Here is a 21,055-nt window from a genome sequence, read left to right on the forward strand (position 1 = left end):
TGTGTGTGTGTACATGTGCGTGTGCATATGTGTGTGTGCCCATGTGCATGTGTGTGTGCATGTTTGTGTGTGTGTGCATGTATGTGTGTGTGCATGCATGTGCATGTGTGTGTACACGTATGCATGTGCATGTGTGTGCATGTGCACATGTGTGTGTGCATGTGCATGTGTGCATGTGCATGTGTGTGTGCACATGCGTGTATATTTGTGTGTGTGTGCATGTATATGCACATGTACATGTGTGTGTGTGTGTGTTGTATGCCTGCAAGCATGTACAGAGTTCTAAGAGGGTGCCCAATATCCTGCCTATCACCCTCTGCCTTACTCCACTGAGGCAGGGTCCGGCTGGCGGCTGGAAAGCTACAGGTTTACAGACTGACAGCCATTCCCTGCTTTTAAAGTTCTTCACTCTTGCATGGCAAACATTGTTACCCACGGAGCCGTCCTACCCCAGGGATGGCATTCTGCCTCCTGCCTTTTCCCTGTCCCACATGGGTCAGCAACCAGCTTGCTTAGGTGACATCATGGTATTGTCACTTTGCATCCAGCAGGTTTGATATGAGTACAAGCGTGGTGAGAGAGTATATTCTACATGTGGATGACAGAGAAGGAGGCGCGTGACTTTTAGTGGCTACTCGGTTATGGATGAGGGCTCTCTCTACTTCCCATTGTATTCGCTATCTACTTCATTAACATTGTCAGTACTTTTAAAGAATTATTCTAGACCAGTACATCCTTACTGATGCTAGAAAAGCCATTGTAGATATTGATATGTTTCCTGTCATCTAAGTTCACCAATGATATCTTTCTCTTTTTAAAGATTTGTTTGTTTGTTTGTTTATATGTTTTATGTTGCCATGAGTCTGATATCTGAGAACTGGAGTTACAGGTGGTCGAGAGACATCTGAGATGAGTGCTAGGAGCCAAACCTAGGTCCTCTAGGAAAGCAGCAAGCTTTCTTAACCACTGAGCTGTCCTTCTAGGCCCAGGACACTGATGTTTTCTTGATGATAAGAAAGCAAACTTGGAAGAGATGAGAGTGGTATTTGTTTGTTTGTTTGTTTTGGATGCCTTAAGGGAGTTGAGTGCTCTGAGATACACAGCGCAGCATGAGTGTTGTGTTGAACGCACGGTTGAGGCATATGTTCAAATCTTCATTGTATTCCATGAGTGTAACCACCCAAGTAGGTGATGCGAGGAATTCTCTGACCCTGTTTTTATGCAAAGCACAAGATCAAACATGGAAGGTATTAAGATAAATACTCCAAGTTAATTCATGATGGTGAATGTTCACTCTGACCATCTTTGCCTCCCCCTCTGAGTCAGAGGACAAAACAGAAAATCTATATAGCAATGTTATTGTCTCTGATCCTCCAGCAAGAATACATTCATAATTGAATAAATCACAACAATGTTTCTTAGAAGGACATTTGTTGTTGGAAGTGCAAGGATTTTGTGGAAGACTGTTGCCTTGTTTATTAAATTCTGTTTCGCAGTTGTTAGCAACTGATCAAATAGAGCTCATCAAATGCTCTATTGTCTCTGAATGTCCACAGCTGGGGGCTCTCAGCCATGATTCTGCTCCTTTCTTCCTCCAAATAACTGCTTTAAAACTTAGAGAAATGGTATGGCACTTCCTGGCGTCTGCTCTCAGCTTCCTCTGTGCCAGAAGAGCCTGGGAAAATCATCTGAGCCTTGCACCCCACTAAACAGGATAGAAATAATTTATACAACTAAGTACTAGAGTTGTCTTTCAAAGTCACTTTGAAATTTTTTATATTATCATTTGCAACAAACTATTTAAGCCCTGAAAATAATTCTGGTCCACAACATTAATGATACATACTTGCTCCCATTTAGCCACTTAGCACAGCATGGGACACAAAAGCACTACCTGTCTGTGCCTCTTCAAGCCCAACAGTACAGTTTGAAGGAAACAAACTGCTTTTATTTTGCTTCAAAATAAAATTAAATGTTTGCTCCAACAAATTAAATAAATGGAAACTTATGGGGATTTTCACTGATATTAGATAAGCTTCCTAATAATCGACTATGAGCATGTATGTCTACATGGGATATGTGGACATGTTTCTGTGTACATGCATATGCATGTACTGTAGAGATTAAAGGTAGATGTTGGTGCCTACCCTCAATCACACTTCACTTTAAAACGTGTTTTTTTTTTTTTAACTTAGTATATATGTGTGTTCATGCATGTAAGAGGTGGGTAGAGAGAGAAAGGACCTAGAGGTGCTCCAAGGCATGTGGAAGCCAGGGGACATCTCTTGAGTGTCCGTTCCTAGCTTTCTCCATGTTGAGCCAGGGTCTCTCCCTTTTGTGTCACTCCATAGCCTACTCCAGGATAGATGGCCCAGAAGCTTCTCTCCAAGCCTCTCCTCTCTCGTCTTTCCATCTTTCCTTAGGAGTACTAGGACTAGGGATGAGTGCTACCACATCCTGCTTTTTATGCTGGTTTTAGAGGGCAAATGCACACACCCAAGCTTGAGTGGCCAGTGCTTTTACTCAGCTCCCCTGGCCTCCACCTTCTTTGAGACAGTATCTCTCCCTGAAACCGGAGCTGACCATTCAACTAGGCTGGTTGGCCACCAACCTCCAGGAACCCTCCTGACTCTGTTTTATCAGCCCTGCAATTACAGGCACAGACCACAGGTTGATTGGGTGGTTGTTGTCATTGTTGTTGTTGTTGTTGTTGTTGTTTGTGTAGATGCTCAGTAGATTCTCATACTTTACTGACTAACCTCTTTCATCATCCCTTAACAACTGACTTTTAAAGAGAGAGTTCAAATTTCTAAACCATAGAGATATGTGTGTATAACCTACCTGTCAAAATTATATGTGTATCTGTGCACATATATAACATATACATGCACATATATGATATGCACTTAGCACATATACTGAGTCTCAGCGTTTTAATATCTGCTGAACTGTTGAGCCCATCCCACACCCACATCCTTTAAAGCACTTGGTTTTCCACAGTGTTACATTATCCCATCTTGTCAAGATTAAAAAAAAATGTAAAGAAGCAATCCTCAGGGAGAATCAGGCTCTGCTTCAGTTGCTAATCTGTATATATCTAAATGAAGGGATGTTTTTCTGACCTGGGTCCTCAGCCCATGGTCTTTGTTAACTAGTTTAAGGCCATTTACATCAAGAAAGAAATGTAGCGACCCCAAAGTGTCTTGTATCTTGCTGTAATTAAAATCCAATCAGGAGCCTCCAATCTTAAGGCTGAGATGCATGCAGGCATTTTGATATTTACAGAGGAGTTGAAATATTGGTTAATGATATTACTCCTTTTTTCCTCTCAAGATTTTGCTCCATGGCTCCACATTACAAAGAGCAACAGAGGAGAATACTCACTCCTTCCGCCCCACTTTTTTATAAATATGCTAATGACCCCAGAGAAGTGTTAATGTGGGTCATTCTTTGATAAGAATAACAATTAACTTTTAGGCTGTATGGTACCATTTAGAGAGGAAACACCTTCAAGCCTGGGCTGAGAGACTCATTTTTAGAGGTTAATGAGAAGGTGACTGATCCTTGTATCTTGTGTCTAATAGCACTTTTTTTGAGGGAGAAAGAGTTTTATTTCTCATTGATATAATACACATCTCCGTCGTTGTCTTTTTTTTTTTTTTCTTAAACCTTTCCTACAGGCAGTAAATGAATTCGGGGAACTATGACTAAAATAATTAACACAATCCAGATGAGGCTTCACACAAAAGTTCGTCTTTCCCCTGTATGGACAGAAGCAGCCTGTTTCCTCGAAGGTCACCACTATGTAATGCCCAGAACCATGTGACACTTTAGGTTTGCCACTAAGGGACACCATATTCTCTGGCTAAAAAAAAAGGTTTAAGATGAATGGTAATTACATTTCAGATTAGAGAAGATTCTTCTATCCAGAGGATGCAAGGAAGGGGGGTAAATAGATGGCAGGCAGATAGATAGATAGATAGATAGATAGATAGATAGATAGATAGATAGATAGATAGATAGAGATGGATGATAGATAGATAGATAGATAGATAGATAGATAGATAGATAGATAGATAGATAGATAGATAGATAGATAGAGAGATGGATGGTAGATAGATAGATAGATAGATAGATAGATAGATAGATAGATAGATAGGATAGATTGATAGGATAGATAGATAGATAGATAGATAGATAGATAGATAGATAGATAGATAGAAAGGCAGACATGTGAGAGGTACAATATGGATGAATAAATAGACTATAGAAAGACAATAAATAGATATAAAGATATATTAATATTGCAGTAATACCACTGTTGACAAGCTCATTCTGCTGTCATTGGCTGCTGCTAACACCATAGCAAACATCTCTGCTCTCTCTGCCTTGCCAGCTCTAAGGTCCTCACACAATCGAGCACACCATAATTGAACACACTATATTTGTCTTTCTCTTGTTGGCTTCTTTCACTTAGCACATTTTCAAGGATCACCCACATTGTGCCTTGCATCAGGATTTCATTCTTTCCCAAATCTGAATTCCATTCACCACATTTTGTTATGTATTTATTCACCAAAGGCCTTTGGGATTCTTTACATCCAAACCAGAGTGAGTTGGTGCCCTTGCTAACATCCTGTGTTTGTGTGTGTGTGTGTGTGTGTGTGTGTGTGTGTGTGTGTGTGTGTGTAAGAGATGGAGATATTCAGGATGATGTGTCAAAGGGACTTTGTTCTATTCCTGGGTTTTGTTGGGAGTGCACTGGTCCTGAGGTTCTCCAGCCTACCCTGCCATGTATCTACCACTCCCTTCACTCATACACCATTCCTGTGAAGTTGTAACTAGACCCTCACCAGAGCCAAAAACATGTTTGTGCCATGTTCTCAAACTCGAGAAATACGAACTAAATAGGCCTTTAAAATTGTATTACTTAGTCTCTGGCATTTTGTGGCATAGCAAAATAAAATGAGTGAAATACTCCCTCGTTATTTCATGATTTCCAAATACTTTTTACAGTGTCTTCCTTGTGACTCTGTTGTCTTCTTTGATGCCCAATGATTTGAAATTTTGACAGACACAAAGTCATCTACTTTCATTGCTTTAAGTTTCACCTTATATCCAATGCAAATCATGTGAAAATCATTGCCCAGTCCAGCATCACGAAGTTGCCCATGGATATTTTCTACTAAGACTTTGAATTTTAGTTTTACTTTGTGACCCTCAACACATTTTGAAACTCATTTTTGTGGCATATGATAAAATAAGAATTCGACTTTATTCTTTTCCATGTGAATGTTTCTTTTTTTTTTTTTTTTTTTTTTTTTTTTTTTTTTTTTTTTTTTTTTTTGTCAACACTAATTGTTCCAGTAGAAATGTTTCTTTCTCCCATTAAGGGATCTTAAGACCTCTGTTAAAGGCTGCTTGACCATACAGGTGAATCTATTGCTATACTCTCTTTCCTTTCAGGAATACATCATCCTTTGTACCAATACCACACTATTTTATTGCAATAGTTTTGAAGTAGAGTTTGAAGTCAGAAAGTGGAAGACTTCTGACTTTGGTCTTAGCAAGATCATTTTAGCTACTTGAGATTCCTTGATAATTGTGTGAGTTTTAGAATGGCTGTCCCATTCCTGAATGAAGCATTAGGATTTTGACTGACCACGTTGGATCTGAGAGTCACCTGGGCTAGCATGGACATCTTGACAGTGGTTTCCAAACCATGGCTATAGGATTCTCTTACCTTCGTCTTTCCTCTTTAATTTCTTGCAGCAGCATCCTGTAGCTCTCCACCTGCTGGCATCCTTGGTTGAGCTCATTCTGAAGTATTTTATAATCTTTGATGCTGTGCTAAATACTATCTTTTCAGATTGTTCTTTCAGCGTAAAGGCCTAGTGGATTATTTGTGTACATTTTAGACATTGAGACATTGATGAATTCACTGTTCTGGTGTTCAGTTTTCCCTTTAAGGTCGTGTTGCCCGAGAGCACGCATGCTTTTACCTCCTCCACTGTGTTTCAGAGGCCTGTAACTTCTGTGTCTGTGGGATTGCACTGGCTCCCATCCAGAGCTACAGAGGGCGGAAGTGGAGGCCAGCATCTTTGCCTCCTTCTGATCTTAGAAGGCCTTCCAGTCTGTCCATTGAGAGAGGGCTGTTAGTAAGGGAGTTCTTCATACTCAGCCTCCTATGCCAAGGCAGTTTCCATGTAGTTCTTCCTTGTTGAGGGCGGTGAGAGAGGAAAACCTTTCTTCTGTGCCTTGACTGCATCGTCTGAGAACAAGTCCCCAGCTTCCCCTTATTCTGATATTAGGATAATGTCGTATTACATTTATTAATTTTGATCTGCTAACTCTCAAAAAGAAAGTTTGTTGATGAGTCTGGAGAGATGGCCGAGTGGTTAAGAGTACATGTTACTCTTACAAAGGACCTGAGCTCTGTTCCCAGAACCCATGTCTGTAGCCTATGACTACCTGAAACCCAACCTTCGACAGGAGTGGAGAGGGATCTGACATCATCTTCTGATCTTCACAGGCACCTGTGCTAACATTAAAATATCCCACAAAAACATACATGTAATTTTAAACTGGGTTTAATCTTTTTATGCTGGAGCTGGAGTGTGTGTGTGTGTGTGTGTGTGTGTGTGTGCACATGCACTTTTGTGGAAGTCAGAGGATACTTTGTAGGAATAGAGTCTCTCCTTCCACACTGGGATCTCAGTGTTGAAATCAGGCTGTCAGGCTTGCTCTGCAGTGAGCACTCTCATCCCTGGGCCATGTGGCCTTTTGACTCATTTTCTTCTCTCAGAGTAAATCCTACTTGGTCATGAGGTGCGATCCTTGTAATGTGGTTTCAAATTTAATTCTCTGATAGTATTCTAGGGTTATTTATTTTTCAAAATCAGTGTTCCTCAGGGATTGGCATCTGCTGTTCTATCTTATTCTAAGTGTCCTCGTCTAGTTTTATTATCAGGGTATTGTAGCACTTATAGATAAGTTAGAACTTATTCCACATTCTTTAGTTTTTCTAGAAGATTACACTGTTTCTTTTTTTTTAAGGATAAATAGAATTCACTCAGAAAGCCATTTGGCCAGAGCTTCCATGGTGTGAAGTTTCTTGGTAAATTATATACTCTTGCTATGAATTACAGATTTTCTCTTCAGATTTTCTTTATTTTCCCATTCAGTCTTGGTAAAGTCATATTTCTAGCAGTTTGTTGCTATCATCTAGTAACACAGTCTTTTAAGGAATGAGTTTGGACAGGAAAGACCTGGTGGGTAGCTGCTATGAATTCTTGACTTTATTTGCTATCCTTTCTGTCTCTGGCCATGGGCAGATACTGCCCCATGGTTTTCCTACCAATTGATCTTGCTTCCTCTGTACCTACACTGTAGGTCTCCTGGGGAAATGAGCTAATTAACGGAGAACAAGGACATCCAAGACCTTGAGCTCCCTCAATCCTCATTGAACTTGGCCCTTTCCTTATTAGAGCTCACTGACTTATTGCTTATATTATACAACCTCTGGACTATGCTTTAAAATCAGCTACTCTTCTAGCTACTGTGCTCATACAAGGAATATAGTCCAGGGAAAGAAACATGCCTAAGAAGGGGTAATACAAGAAATGGGAAGGAGCTGTTGAAGGGTCCTTCATCATAAAGAGAAGAGACAAGCAAAGGAGGAGGAGGAAGTCAAGATTCAAGGAGTTAAACACAGGAAAGCACTGTCAGAAGTAAAGAAGAGTCAAGTATATGCTCTAGATCCACCAAATACCATCAGCCCCTTCTGAGGTGCCCTTAAGATAAGCAGTTTTATAAATTCTCTCTTTAAGGCCCCTCCATACAGAAAAATAAACTACCTCAAAACAGCATAAAGCCAGCAGCGACAAACTTGATGGGATTTGAATAGGGCTGGCCTCTATAGACTCATGTATTTGAATGCTAGATGTGTATGGAGTGGCACTATTAGGGGACGGGGCCATGTTGGAGTGGGTGTACCTTTGTTGGAGGAAGTGAATTACAAGGGGGTTGGCTCTGAGGTCTCAGAAGCTCAAGCCAGGCCTAGTGACACACAATTCTTTTCTTGCTGCCCATAGACCCAGATGCAAAACTCTCTGCTCTCTCTCCAGCACCATGTCTGCCTGCATGCCACCATGTCTCTGTCATGTTGATAAGGGATTAAATCTCTGAATGATAAGACAATCCCAATTAAATTTTTCCTTTATAAGAGTTGTTGTCTTCATGGTGTCTCCTCATAGCAATAAAACCCAAACTAAGACACTTACTGTCTGGAATTTTTAAATTTTTGTTCTTGAGACACCAAGCCAAGGAGTAATTTATTCTTGCATCTAAATTTTTAAAACATTAACTTTATTCTCAGAATCTCACTTGCTGACATTGTGCATGTAAGAGCTCTAGGAAAATTTATTATCTCTCATAACTCTGCAAATTATGAATGTGCTTAGCTAAATACAATATTTTACTTCCACTCACTTAATTATCTTCCCATTTTAAGCATTTTGTTTGATTAAGTAAATATATCCTTATTAAGAAACAATTTTCTCAGTGGGGAAAAAATTCAAGACACTAGCCTTAGCAAGGGCTCTGAAGCGCCATCTTGTCACTCAGGAAAGAGAGACAACTGACAATTGAGATTTCAAGAAAGGAACCAGTTTCTAGACAACAAAGGAAACAGTCGAGTAAAACCATCCAGCAATGTGGGAGAGTCCTTCCCCAGCTATAGATCTGACAGAGGATTAATATCTAGAATAAACAAAGAACACAGAAAGTAACAAACCAAAGAGCATATAATAAAGGAGTTAATGAAATGAGCAGAGGAGTCACAGTGAAATGAAACTCTGCAGCTTTCAATAAATCTGAAAAAGGAAATTTCAACCTCACTAGGCACCAGAGAAATGCTAATCAAAATCACATTACGATTCTATCCGTCCTGCCAGAAAATGAATAGCAACAAATGCTGGTGAGGATGTGGGCAAAAGGAAGCCATCGGCACCACTGGTGTACATGTCAGACAAAAGTCACAGTGGAAGTCATATGGAGGTTCCACAAAACACTGAAAACGGGTCTTCCATGTGACCCAGCTATACCATTTGGGGTATTTGGCCAGATGACTTCAAGACACCACCTCACAGAGATGCTAGCCCCTCAATGCTTACTCCAGCGCTATTCCCAGGAGCTGAGTCACCAGAGCAACGTGGGTTTCCAGCGACAGAAGAATGGGGGACAAAAACATGGATCATACACAATGAATTCTTTTTGGCCATAAAAAAAAAATGTCGCCGGGCGGTGGTGGCACACGCCTTTAATCCTAGTACTTGGGAGGCAGAGGCAGGCGGATTTCTGAGTTCTGAGTTCGAGGCCAGCCTGGTCTACAGAGTGAGTTCCAGGACAGCCAGGGCTACACAGAGAAACCCTGTCTCAAAAAACCAAAAAAAAAAAAAAAAGTCAAAATCATGTTGTTTGAAGGAAAATGGGTGAAACTGGAAATAATTTTATAAGACAATTCCATCTCGGGAAAACAAATTCCACAATTTTTTTCTCCTCTGTGGTTCTTGGATTTTATATAGATATTTAGAATCGTATGTATGTAAATATGACAAGAAAGTAGAAGCCGATCTCTCCTGGCAGATAGATCTGACCTATGGCTTATGGACTGCATAGCCAAGGGCCGTAATGAATGTGTCCCAGCACAAAGTCATGTTGGTCATACATTATAAAGGAGACTGGAAGGAAAGGGCCCCTATGTACGGATGAGAGTAACCACACCTACCACTCCATCTTTAATATGAAAGTTTGGGGGCTGTGATGCAATTTTACAACCCCAAGAGAGCACTCTGGTTCTGCTGGTCATCTGCCTTGCAGAAGGGATGGCACTAACACTTGGCTGGCAGTCAAGGCATAATTGAACTCACAAGATAACCGTTATCATCCTAATCCGACAGGAGAGATATGCTGCCCCGACGAGAGGCACAACCGGGTGTCCGTTGGCTTTGGAGATGCCTGCTGTGGCACGATACCTTACGGCACCTCTGGGAGCCAGGTGTGCTGTGCCGGGAAGCTCCAGGATGGCTATAGGCAGCAGTGCTGTGGGGGAGAGATGGTGAGCCAAGATTTCAAGTGCTGTGGTGGAGGAGAGAAGGGCATGGTGTACAGTGACCTCCCAGGTAAGGCCCCTTGTCTGTCCCACAGAATGTGGAGAGGTGATGGTCAGGGAGGAGGAGGGACTTGCCCTAGAAGTAAACTAAATAATTGAAACTCATGTGAATTAAATCTAACGAACAATTAGGAATATACTCTGTAACAGTTAAAATCTTTTTTCTTGGCATATCTAGACTACTTCATAAAGACACACCAGATTTCTTTCTTTGGAGCTGGGGAAGTGGTTCAGTGGTTAAAAGCACTCGATGTTCCTGCAAAAGAGCCCAAATTCGGTTCTTAGCACCTGTGTTGTAGGGCTCACAACTACCTGTAACTCCTGCAACAGGACACCAGATGCCTTCTTCTGGTCTCCATGGATACACAAAATTTTGAAAAATACATTTTTTAAAAAACTTTCTTTGTGAATGTTACCCACCCCAGAAAATACTAAATTAAGACAAACTCCTACATAAATGTATTTTTTCTGTATCAGAAGAATATTTCCCAATACGTACTAATAGACAAAATAATTAAAGGGACATTAGGACATTAATCTCTTACATTTTTGTTCTCATGTTTCTAATATTATTGAGAATATATATTCTAATACTAATATTAATATTAAATTAATTTACTAATAACAATATTAATAGCAAGAATTACCACTGGATAAGACCTCATTACCAAGTGTAGTGTCTGTCCTTATGTACATTGCTGCCAAAGTTAATCTTTATAACTACTCCACAAATAGATATTTTTCTCTTCATATTTTATACCTTAGGAAAGGTGTACAGACCTATAGCTAAGTGGTAAAGCACTTATGAGTATATGAGTATATATGAGGCCCAAGTTTGATTCTTGGCACCACAAAATAAATAACAATATTAAAATTAATGTGGAGATTGGAATGTGAGCATTAGCGACCTCCCAGAGATCACACAGGTGATCCAGACGGAGTTTGAGTGGACTGAACTTGCAATTTGAAGGACTGGAGGGAAGGAAAAAATTCAAAATGGATATTTATTCATAATAAGCAAATAAATTATAAATATAAAAGACATCCAGAAACCTCACTTTTGTATAATTTAATGTGTGTGCATGTATAGCATGTATACATGCATGTGTGTATGTGTGCATGTGTATGTGCATGCATATGTATATATATTTATACATGCATGTGTGTATAAATATGTGCATGTGTGTGTATGTATGTGTGCATCTTTGTATCTGTGTATATGTACCCATGTGTTTGTATGCATGTGTGTGAACATGTGTGTGAACATGCATGTGTGTGTGTGTGTGTGCACGCATGCGCTATATACCCATGTGTACTAATGCAGAGGTCTGAGGAGGACATCTGTTGTCCCACCCTGTCACCCTCTGCCTCTGAACCTGGAACTATGTTTGCAGCCAGCCCCAGCAATCCCCCAGTCTTGACTCTTCATGATGCTGGGGTAACAGATGTGTGTTCAGCCACACTAGACCTTTACCTGAGTGCCAGGGATTTGAACTCAGTTCCTCATGCTTATGCAGCAAGCACTATTACCCACAGAATCATCTCTCCGGGATCCAGCACAGTTTTTAAAGCATCTCTATCCCATAATTCCTGGCATCCTTCACTGTGATTTGCATATGCCATTCATTGCCCGTCCAGCCGACCCTGTCACTTTAGCAGATTTTTATTGCAGTTCAGTTTTTCCCTCTCATGTGGTTGATCACCATATCACAATTTCTTTTCTAAATTGGTTGAAGTGTAGAAATGTGGTTTTAAGTACCCCAGCTCATTATTATGCTTCATAAACAGGTAGGATAACTGTCAAATTCTGGGAAATCTCTACCAAGGATCTCCTTTGGATCAGAATATTTCAGATTTTCTTCTCTGAAAGTGCTCTGTGGTGACTCTTCTTCTTATCTATGGAACTGGAATCAGTGGGTAATGTCTGTCTAAGTCAGCAGTTCTCAAGTTTGTGGGTCATGACCCCTTTGGAGGTCAAACAACTCTTTTACAGGGGGTCACATCAGATTTTCTACATATCATGTCTTGACATTATAATTCATAACAGCAGCAAAATTACAGTTATGAAGCAGCAATAAAAATAATTTTAAGATTGGTGGTCATTACAACATGAGGGACTGTATTAAAAGGTCATAGCATCAGAAAGATTGAGAACCACTGGTCTAAACTATAATTCTCTCTACTTAACTCATGTTATGGTCAGTGCCACCAGCCCATCTGTAAATCAGCAAGTCTTAACATTATTCAGTTATTATATTTTGGATACATTGATTCAAGTCCCAATACAGTGTTTCATTGCAGTATCACTACTTTGGGAATGGTCTGAAATTCATTTCAATTCTCTACTTGATGTTAAAAATATTTTAATTAAATACATATTGTCATGTTTTGCATGTGTATGCATGTCCCCATGTGTAGGGGTAGATATGCATGAATACATACATGCTGAGGCCAGAAGATAATTGTGGAAAACATTCCTTAGGTCCATCCACCTTCTTTCCTAAATACGATTGCTTACTGGCCTGGAACTTTATATACAGGCTAAGTCCTTACTTTTCAGTGCCAGGATTACCATTAGACCTGGAGATGGCGGGAAGATTTCTATGACTGTCTGATTAGAACAAGCTATGTTTATAACTGCACAGGGGACTGGCCAGACGACTAACTCCCCTAAATTAGAGTGTCAGAGAGCGACCCCTCCCTGGCCTTTGAGGTCACTTTTATGTGGAAGGGTTTGGGCTGATAGAAAAGAGCTGTTCAAATGGTCAGCTGTTAGTGCCAGGACAGAAGAGTAGGAAACTCTGGGCTCAAGGCTGCCTGTGGGGTAGATACCAGCAAGAATACAGCATGTGGAAGGGGCATCACCACAGGTGTTCGAGAGTTTAGCAAGGCAAAGGGATGGGTCTACATCACGGGGTCACAAGTTCAGCAGAGGCTGAAGGACACGGTTTGCAGGATATATTAGACTTAGGAAACAAACTTAATCTTGTAAGGTGTGGAGACTTAGTAACAATGTCTAACAATGTAGCTCGTGTTTTGGTTGCATCCCACAAGCATGTGCCGCTGTGCCCAGCTTTTTCACATGGCTTCTGAGGGTCCAACTCTAGTCTTGTACTTATAAAGCAAATACTTTACCTGATAAGGCATCCTTTCTCCCACCACTTTTTTTTTATCATTTCCTCCAAGTTTATCTAATATTTTCTCCTTTAAGCCTTTCCTTCATTGAACCTCATTTAGTAGTCTATGAACTCTTACATCCTGGCTCTCCCTAAATTGCAGCATCTGTATATGTTTCAGCCTTAGCAGCTTTCAATGGGACTAACTGAAGCCCTGTAGGTCATCTGTGAGAGTGAAACTGCTTTCATAATAATACTAAGTCAATGTATGCATTAAGGTTTTATTACGTGTATTTGTTTATTTATCTGTGTGTGAGGACCGTGGGGATGTATGTCGGTCATGGCTCAAGTGTGGAGATCAGAGCAGTCTGTTGTAGTCAGTTCCCTTCTTGTACCATGAAAGTCTCAGCAAAGAGGTCAGGTCATCAGACTTGGTTACAATTACAAGCACCTTTGCCCACTGCGTCATCTAATCCACCCCACTCTCACCCTACCTTGGGTGTCTAGCAGCATTTCCCAGGTACCATGCGGCATGTGTTACTGCAGCAGAGAGAAGCTGAGGGAACAATTTAGTTGCTGTCTGGGACACTAGATCTTAAACTGGCCTATAAAAAAGTTAAGAGAATGTCATTTTTCTCATAGATTTGGTTTTTGGTGTTGGAAAATATAGTTATTCCCCAGAAATGCATCTATATATGAGTTTATTATTATTTTTTAATGGATTAGATTCTAGGATAGAACACATCTACTGCTTTAACCCACATAGCAAAGGTTGTTTTGTTTTTTGATTTGGTTTGGTTCGTTCAAGACAGGATCTCATCCTGTAGCCCAGGATGACCTTGAATTCCTTATCCTCCTGCCTCAGCCTTCCAAGTGCTGGGTTTGCAAGTATATGTCATTAATCAGGCAGGTAGTTTTTATTTTTTTCCTTTTTTTTTATTAGTTCAACTGTCATATCCTTTCATTCAACCAACAAGGATGTATTGAGTCTATATTCAAGAAATCACTCTTTTGGGTGTAAAAAATATGATTTATCCCCTCCCCCATTTCTAGATCATCCTGGAGTGTTATCATCTGAGAGGCTGTGGAGTGCTCCCCTTCTTGGCCTCCTCTTTTCAATTTTTGCTAGTGTGTCTTAATTGTGAAAGCTAATGAGTTTCATTATGACTTTCTCATCCATGCATGCAATGGGCTTTGGCCATTCTCCCTGCCAGCCCCGCCCCCACCCCCTTTCTCCAACAGTCTAATGCGCACACATTTTTTAAACTGAGCCATCATTGCATTAAGCGGAGGAAGAAAGCTAAGTCTGGGTTGCACCACTGTGTCAGGATCCTGAACACTGAGTCAGGCCTCTAGTGAGGAGCTTGACCTGGTGGGGAATTGATACCCACGTAGGAGCTGTCATGTTGGCTTCTGAGTAGTGTATCATCTACACAAGGAAATGGAGGGAGGCGAGTCTGAACCAGCCCAGGATTTAGGGAGTGCTCCTGAAGAGTGAATGTGATTGTCTTAACTCTGATTTTAAAAGGTTAGTTGAATTTGGGTGGCAGAAAAAAAAAATGCAGAGACAGAAGGAGAAGACAGAGCCAAAATGCTAGAAAGGAAAACAGAGTAAAGGTCACTGCCCTCCAGGACAGATTCTTAACCTTCTAGAGAATTCTTTCCAAGTTATGAACTCTCATGTTCATTCAAAGTGCATCAAAGCACACTCACACATATATGTGTATGTACAAATACACACCCGCACGAGCACGTATGCAAATTGCCTCCCTTCTTTATATCCTTGAAGTCTACCCATGGGCCAAGTTTCAGAGTCGCCCTCTTTTCCCGCTGTGTGATGATGGCAGATAACCAGTCAGATGTTGCTTTTTCAAAAGAAATCATTCCTATTATTTTTAATTCTATGCACATGTTTGCAGGTGCCTCTGGGGACCAGGAGAGGGCATCAGATCCCAGAGAGCTGCAGTCACAGGTAGCTGGGAGCCACCTGGCAGAGGTGCTGAGAACTCAACTTTGAGTCCTTTGCAAGAGCAGTCCGTGCCTTAACCGCCGCTTCCTCTCTTGACCACTGAGCCCTCTCACTGGCAACCAGTGTAGCCTTTCTCAAATTGTAATGTTCCTCAACTCCTACGAAGCAAGACCGACATGGTTCTGGGGTGCTCTCTGGACACCTAACCCTGGTAGCCACGGTGGAGAAGGCAGAGGCTCAGCACTTGTAAAACGAAGGAGAAAAATCTCTTTATTACTTTGACCTTCGGACACACTGAAAACAGACAGGTTCTCAGCCCTCTCTGCTGCTCTGCTCTCTCCTCCTGGTCTCCCCCTCATGGTTCCAGCTGCTCATGGATCTGTTTCTGTCCACCCCAGCCACTCTCCATACCTGCCGGACAAGGCTTGGATCCTACGACACAGTTCCAAAACCTGGCCTCTCTCACCGCCCAGCATTGTAAGCCTGCCACGACACCGGCCTGGCTCGTAAAGCATCCCTTTATGTACTTTATGACTTAAACTCTTTTATTTGCCTGCAGGAGCCCTTTAACAAAATCACATTGAATTGACTTTCTCACACCAAATCAAATCTCCCTGGTCCCAGTTCAGTTGTCTTTGTCAATATGTATTTTATAAATGGAGTGAATTAACAGATGCTGTAGGAACGGAAGTGCTGGGGTAGCATTTATGGTTTTTAGTGCTCTCTCTGGGCGGATGAGCAGTGTGGAAGCAGTATACAGGTACCTTGGGATGAAAGTCATTCCCTCGGATATGTATTCCTAACCACTTTCCCAGAATATATTTTAAATCTCTTTATTACACATTTTCCCTTAGTGTGTTGCGTATATGGTTTTATCATGTATGCTGTTAATCTTGGCTTGGACTTGATGTATCCCTTAACATTAAAAGACAAAATTAAAACCTTCTCCGTCATTCAGAGAGAACAAAGATTTTTTTTTTCTGTTAGCTAGGAACAAGACCATTCCCTGACTTTAGATTATGTCTCCTCTTATATATTATAAATTAGGTCCACCCAGTCTTTGATAGCAAATGCTTCTGAAATTATTTCATAGCAGAATTCTGGGTTTACATGCCGTTAGACTCTGTCTTGAGAAAAATTAATGGGGGCCACGAGAAAAAAGAATATTTTCTCTTAAATTTCTAAGCTTTGCACGAAAGGAGGCAGGTAGTACAAAAGGCCAGGGTAGAAGAGCTACCTGGGAGAGATTGCTCCCAAAATGTCTCCATGGGACGATGGAAGTCTTTGAAAAATATAATGTAATATAATATTATATGTAAATACATATATTATATATACATATATATACATATATGTGTTTGTATGTATGTGTGTATGTATGTATGTATGTGTGTATGTATGTATGTATGTGTGTATGTATGTATGTATGTGTGTATGTGTATGTATGTATGTGTGTGTATGTATGTATGTATGTGTGTATGTATATGTATGTATGTGTGTGTATGTGTGTATGTATGTATGTATGTGTGTATGTATGTGTGTATGTATGTGTGTGTATGTGTGTATGTATGTGTGTGTATGTATGTGTGTGTATGTATGTATGTATGTGTGTATGTATGTATGTATGTGTGTGTATGTATGTGTGTGTATGTATATGTGTGTATGTATGTATGTATGTATGTATGTGTGTATATATGTATGTATGTGTGTGTGTATGTATGAGTGTGTGTGTGTATGTATGTATGTATGTATGTATATTCTAAAATGTATGGCAGTGGTTTAGGAGCAGGTGTCACTGTAAACTCAGTTTGGTGGTGGTGACCATAGCGCCATCTACTGGTTATCACAAGCAAGAATGTCCATTTTTAATTTTTTTTAATCTTTTTTATTTTTTAGTACTCTTCCCCAATTTTCTAAGTTTCTTCTGAAGACACTAATTGTAATCCGTTTCTTCTCTCTTATATGCCTGAAATGCAGAACCCTTTTTCCTAAAATATGACAAAGGTAAACTGAAGCCAGAGTTTAACATGAGTCTCCCTACCCACGACTGGCTTGCACATTTTACTGTTATTTTCTTGGAAGTATAGTATCTATTTCTTAGTTGTCTTTGGGGAATGTATAGCATGCTTTACAGACTTAAACCCTTTATTAAAGCATCAGGTATGCTGATAAATATTTCTTCACTAGTTTCGGACATTAAGCAAATGCTGGTGCCACACGTGGTAATACAATTGCAAGCTCCTTCTAGGTCTTTCTCCATTGACTGTCTGCTTGTTGTGAAAGACTGTGGGACCCTGAAATATAAGCATCGACTCTTGAACATATTGATAACTTCTATGTCTTGTTCAAAGACACTCTCTACGTTCACGCCTTTGGAAGAACAGACCAAGCCATCAATCATGCATGGCCTCTTTTGTTTTTCTTTGGGCATATTTAAGATTGTGACTTCTGTGTGTCAGAGTTCAAAAGTCAAGTGCTGTGTGTGATAAATTAGGCAAGGGTCAAAGGTTGTTGCCATGCCTTTCAGAAGATGGCCTGTCTCTGGATTTGCAGCTCATTCATGCTGAAGTGATGCACCATGGGTATTACTACCAGGCCCCGCTCGGCAACATCTGCTCTCCCTAAGTGAGTTAGTGCACGTCAGACATCTTTATGTCAGAATATCACAGTGATGGATGCAGTCTTCAGAAAATGCTGCATAAAAATCTGGTGTGCCGTTCTGGCCATTAAGTGAAATTACTATTTAAATTAATGGCACTGTCATGGTTTATCTGTGCAAAGAATGAACGCTGATTAGAGTATTAAGTAATTAGCAATTTATCACACTGGAACAAGGTTGATAATAATTAAAGAAGTAATGGTTTACCAAGGAAACTAGAAAGGGAGTCACTTCTTGTTATGTGAGTGAAATCTTGCCTGAAAATTCAGAAAAGCCAAGACGAAGGCCTTTGACAAAGAAAGCATCCTTTTTTTTCTCTCTCTCTCGCTCTCTTCTTCCCTTCATATAAAAAACAGTTCATTATCAAAATTTTAGTTGACCTGTCAAAAGTCCCTCAAAGCGATCAGATGACTGATTAGGAGTTTCAAATTAGGTCACTGTCTGCATTTTGATTTCATACTTAAAGCATGGTGAAGCCATGCAGTAATTTAAGAGTAGAGGGGGAGAATCATTCTCCTCCCTAAAAGGCCAGTTTTCAGATTTTGATTGCTCCTTAAAATGGAAACATGAATAGTTTTAAGAAAATTACTAGAGAAATAAATGACAGCCAAGGATCCAAGGTTGTATTTAAATGTCTGAGCCAAAGGCATCAGAAAAATAATGTCTGGTGTGGACAATACTGAACTCAAGCCAGCGGAGGCCACTTTCATTTCTGTGTGTGGAGAACACACATATATAATTAGGCATTTTGTATGAATAAACCTGTCTTTTCCCACATAATTAAGACTCAGTCTACAATGAGAACCCCGCTGTGCATATTTTATTATTGAGAACATGACCCGGGAAGGTTAATAAAAATTATTAATATCATAGTTTACTTTCAATTACTTTGAAGAGTTGTCATGTCACAATTAGGTCAGCATGATACATCAAAACTCTATAATGACCAGTATCTATTATTAGTCATATAAGCAATTTTTAAATATTTAAATCTTTTGAAGTATAAACAGCAGTGTGATTGATGGTCCTTCAGACCCCTGACTGAACAGCATCTTCCTTTAAGGGACCCACTGCACTGAGGTCTATGCATGATATTTTTTTAAAAGCTTTGAAAAGCCTTTGGTCTGTTATTAAGAATGCTATTCCTAATATGGGTGTTTGTACAGGACCAGATTAAACAACTTGGGACCCAGAACACTTGGAATTTGAAGTTCTTTGCGATATCAGTTGGGACTAATAATAAACAAACAGAACTCTAATTAAAATGAATCATTCATCAGGTTGTGGCACGAGCAGATGCAGATTCTAATAAGACAGCATGGTGACATGCCATGTAGACACCTGCATTTCCTGCATAATCCAGCCCCAGAGTCCTGTTTATTTAACTGGTGCCTTTATGCATGCTAGGTTTCTTCCATGGCAATGAATGCTAGGCATTTGGACAGTAGGAGAGAAGGCTGTTGGTCCTTCAGGTGTGTATGTCTTCCTTCAGGTACGAGAGTCAGTGATTCTCCCTTTAAGGCACCTTTCCCCAGCCTGGCAACCATGCCATCTGACAGAGCTGAGAGAGAATCAGAAAAATAGTGCCTGGCTGCCATGCTGTTGCTTTTCTGTGACCACAAACACGTTCTACTCATTTGTTTGAGGGGTATATGTGTGTGTATGTGTGTGTGTGTGTGGTGTGTATTTGTGCATCTCTGTGTGATGTGTGTGTGTTGTATGTGTGAGTGTGTGGTAGGAGGTGGGAGGATGGTGTGTAGTGTGTGGTGTATGTGTGTGTGTATGGTGTGGTATATACAATGTGTGTGTTTGTGCATGTGTGCATCTCTGTCTGCTATGTGTGTGTTATATTGTGGGTGTGTGGTGGTAGGATGGTAGGGGTGGTATGTGGTGTATAGTGTGTGTGTGTGTATGGTATGGTGTGTGTAGTGTGTATATGTCTGTGTGTCTGTGTGTGATGTAGTACAGTGTAGTGTGTGGTGTATGTGTGTGTGTGTGTATGTATGATGTGATATATGTAGTGTGTATGTGTGGTATGTGTGGTGTGTGTATGTGTGTATGTGTGCATCTGTGTGCTCTGTGTATATGTGTTGTATGTGTGGGTATATGGTGGTAGGATGATAGGAGTTATATGCAGTATATAGTATGTGTGTATGGTATGGTGTATGTAGTATGTGTGTGTATGTGGTGTGTGGTGCAGTGTAGTGTGTGGTGTATGTGTGTGTGTATGGTGTAGTATGTGTAATATGTGTGTTTGTGCATTTGTGCATCTCTGTGCGGTGTGTGTGTGTTGTATGTGTGGGTGTGTGGTGGTAGGATGGTAGGGGGTAGTATGTGGTGTATAATGTGTATGTATATGGTATGGTTGTGTAAAGTGTGTGTGTCTGTGTGTCTGTGTGGTGTGTTGTAGTGTGTGGTGTGTGAGAGGAGATTATGGAGTATGGTGTGTGTGTGTGTGCTGTTTGTGGTGTATGTGTGTGTATTGTGGTATTCGTGGTGTGTGTGGGTGTTGGGGGATGGTATGTATGGTATGTATGGTGTGGTATGTGTAGGATGTATGGTGTTGTGTGTGTGTGTGTGGTGATATGGAGGTAAGGGTGGTTTGTGTGTGTGTGTGTGTGTGTGTGTGTGTGTGTGTGTGTGTGTGTGGTGTGCTTTAGTTGGTTGAGAATTTTGCACAATGGGTTTTGATCATGTTCAACCCCCCTCCCCCAAATTCATCCCGCTCTCCCTGCCCATCCAATTGTGTGTTCTTTTTTTTGTCTTCTTAAATCCCTCAAGGCCAATTCATTCTCGCTAAACATATTCTTGGGCGCCTGGCCCTCCACTGGAGAAGGACCATCTCAGGAGGGGTCAGTCTCTTAGAACAGAGCTGACCTACCTGCCCAGCACCGACAAACTCTGTGTCCTCAGCAGTGGGGACTCCCTGACAACTCCTCACTCTGTCCTGGGGTTTGCTATGACTTGGGCTTGCACAGAGATGGTGTATGATGTCAGAAGCTGTAACCGCTGTGGTTCACTGCCCTGCTGTTTCCTTCTAAGCATCCACAGCCTGATATGTGCTCTTTCTCTCTTTCTCTTTTTCTTTCTTTCTTTCTTTCTTTCTTTCTTTCTTTCTTTCTTTCTCTCTTTCTTTCTTT

The 21,055-nt window shown here is 40.7% G+C and overlaps 1 protein-coding gene across 1 annotated transcript in view; it reads left to right on the plus strand.

Annotated features, from left to right (window-relative positions):
• Ush2a (usherin) overlaps window positions 1-21,055 on the plus strand; it is a 689,504-nt gene that overhangs the window by 502,009 nt on the left and 166,440 nt on the right. The window contains 1 exon segment of the mRNA XM_031338301.1: window positions 9,960-10,181. Within this exon segment, the coding sequence (XP_031194161.1) occupies window positions 9,960-10,181 (222 nt within the window).

The sequence above is a fragment of the Mastomys coucha genome, unplaced genomic scaffold (genome assembly GCF_008632895.1).
Source record: "Mastomys coucha isolate ucsf_1 unplaced genomic scaffold, UCSF_Mcou_1 pScaffold1, whole genome shotgun sequence".
Classification (NCBI taxonomy): domain Eukaryota; kingdom Metazoa; phylum Chordata; class Mammalia; order Rodentia; family Muridae; genus Mastomys; species Mastomys coucha.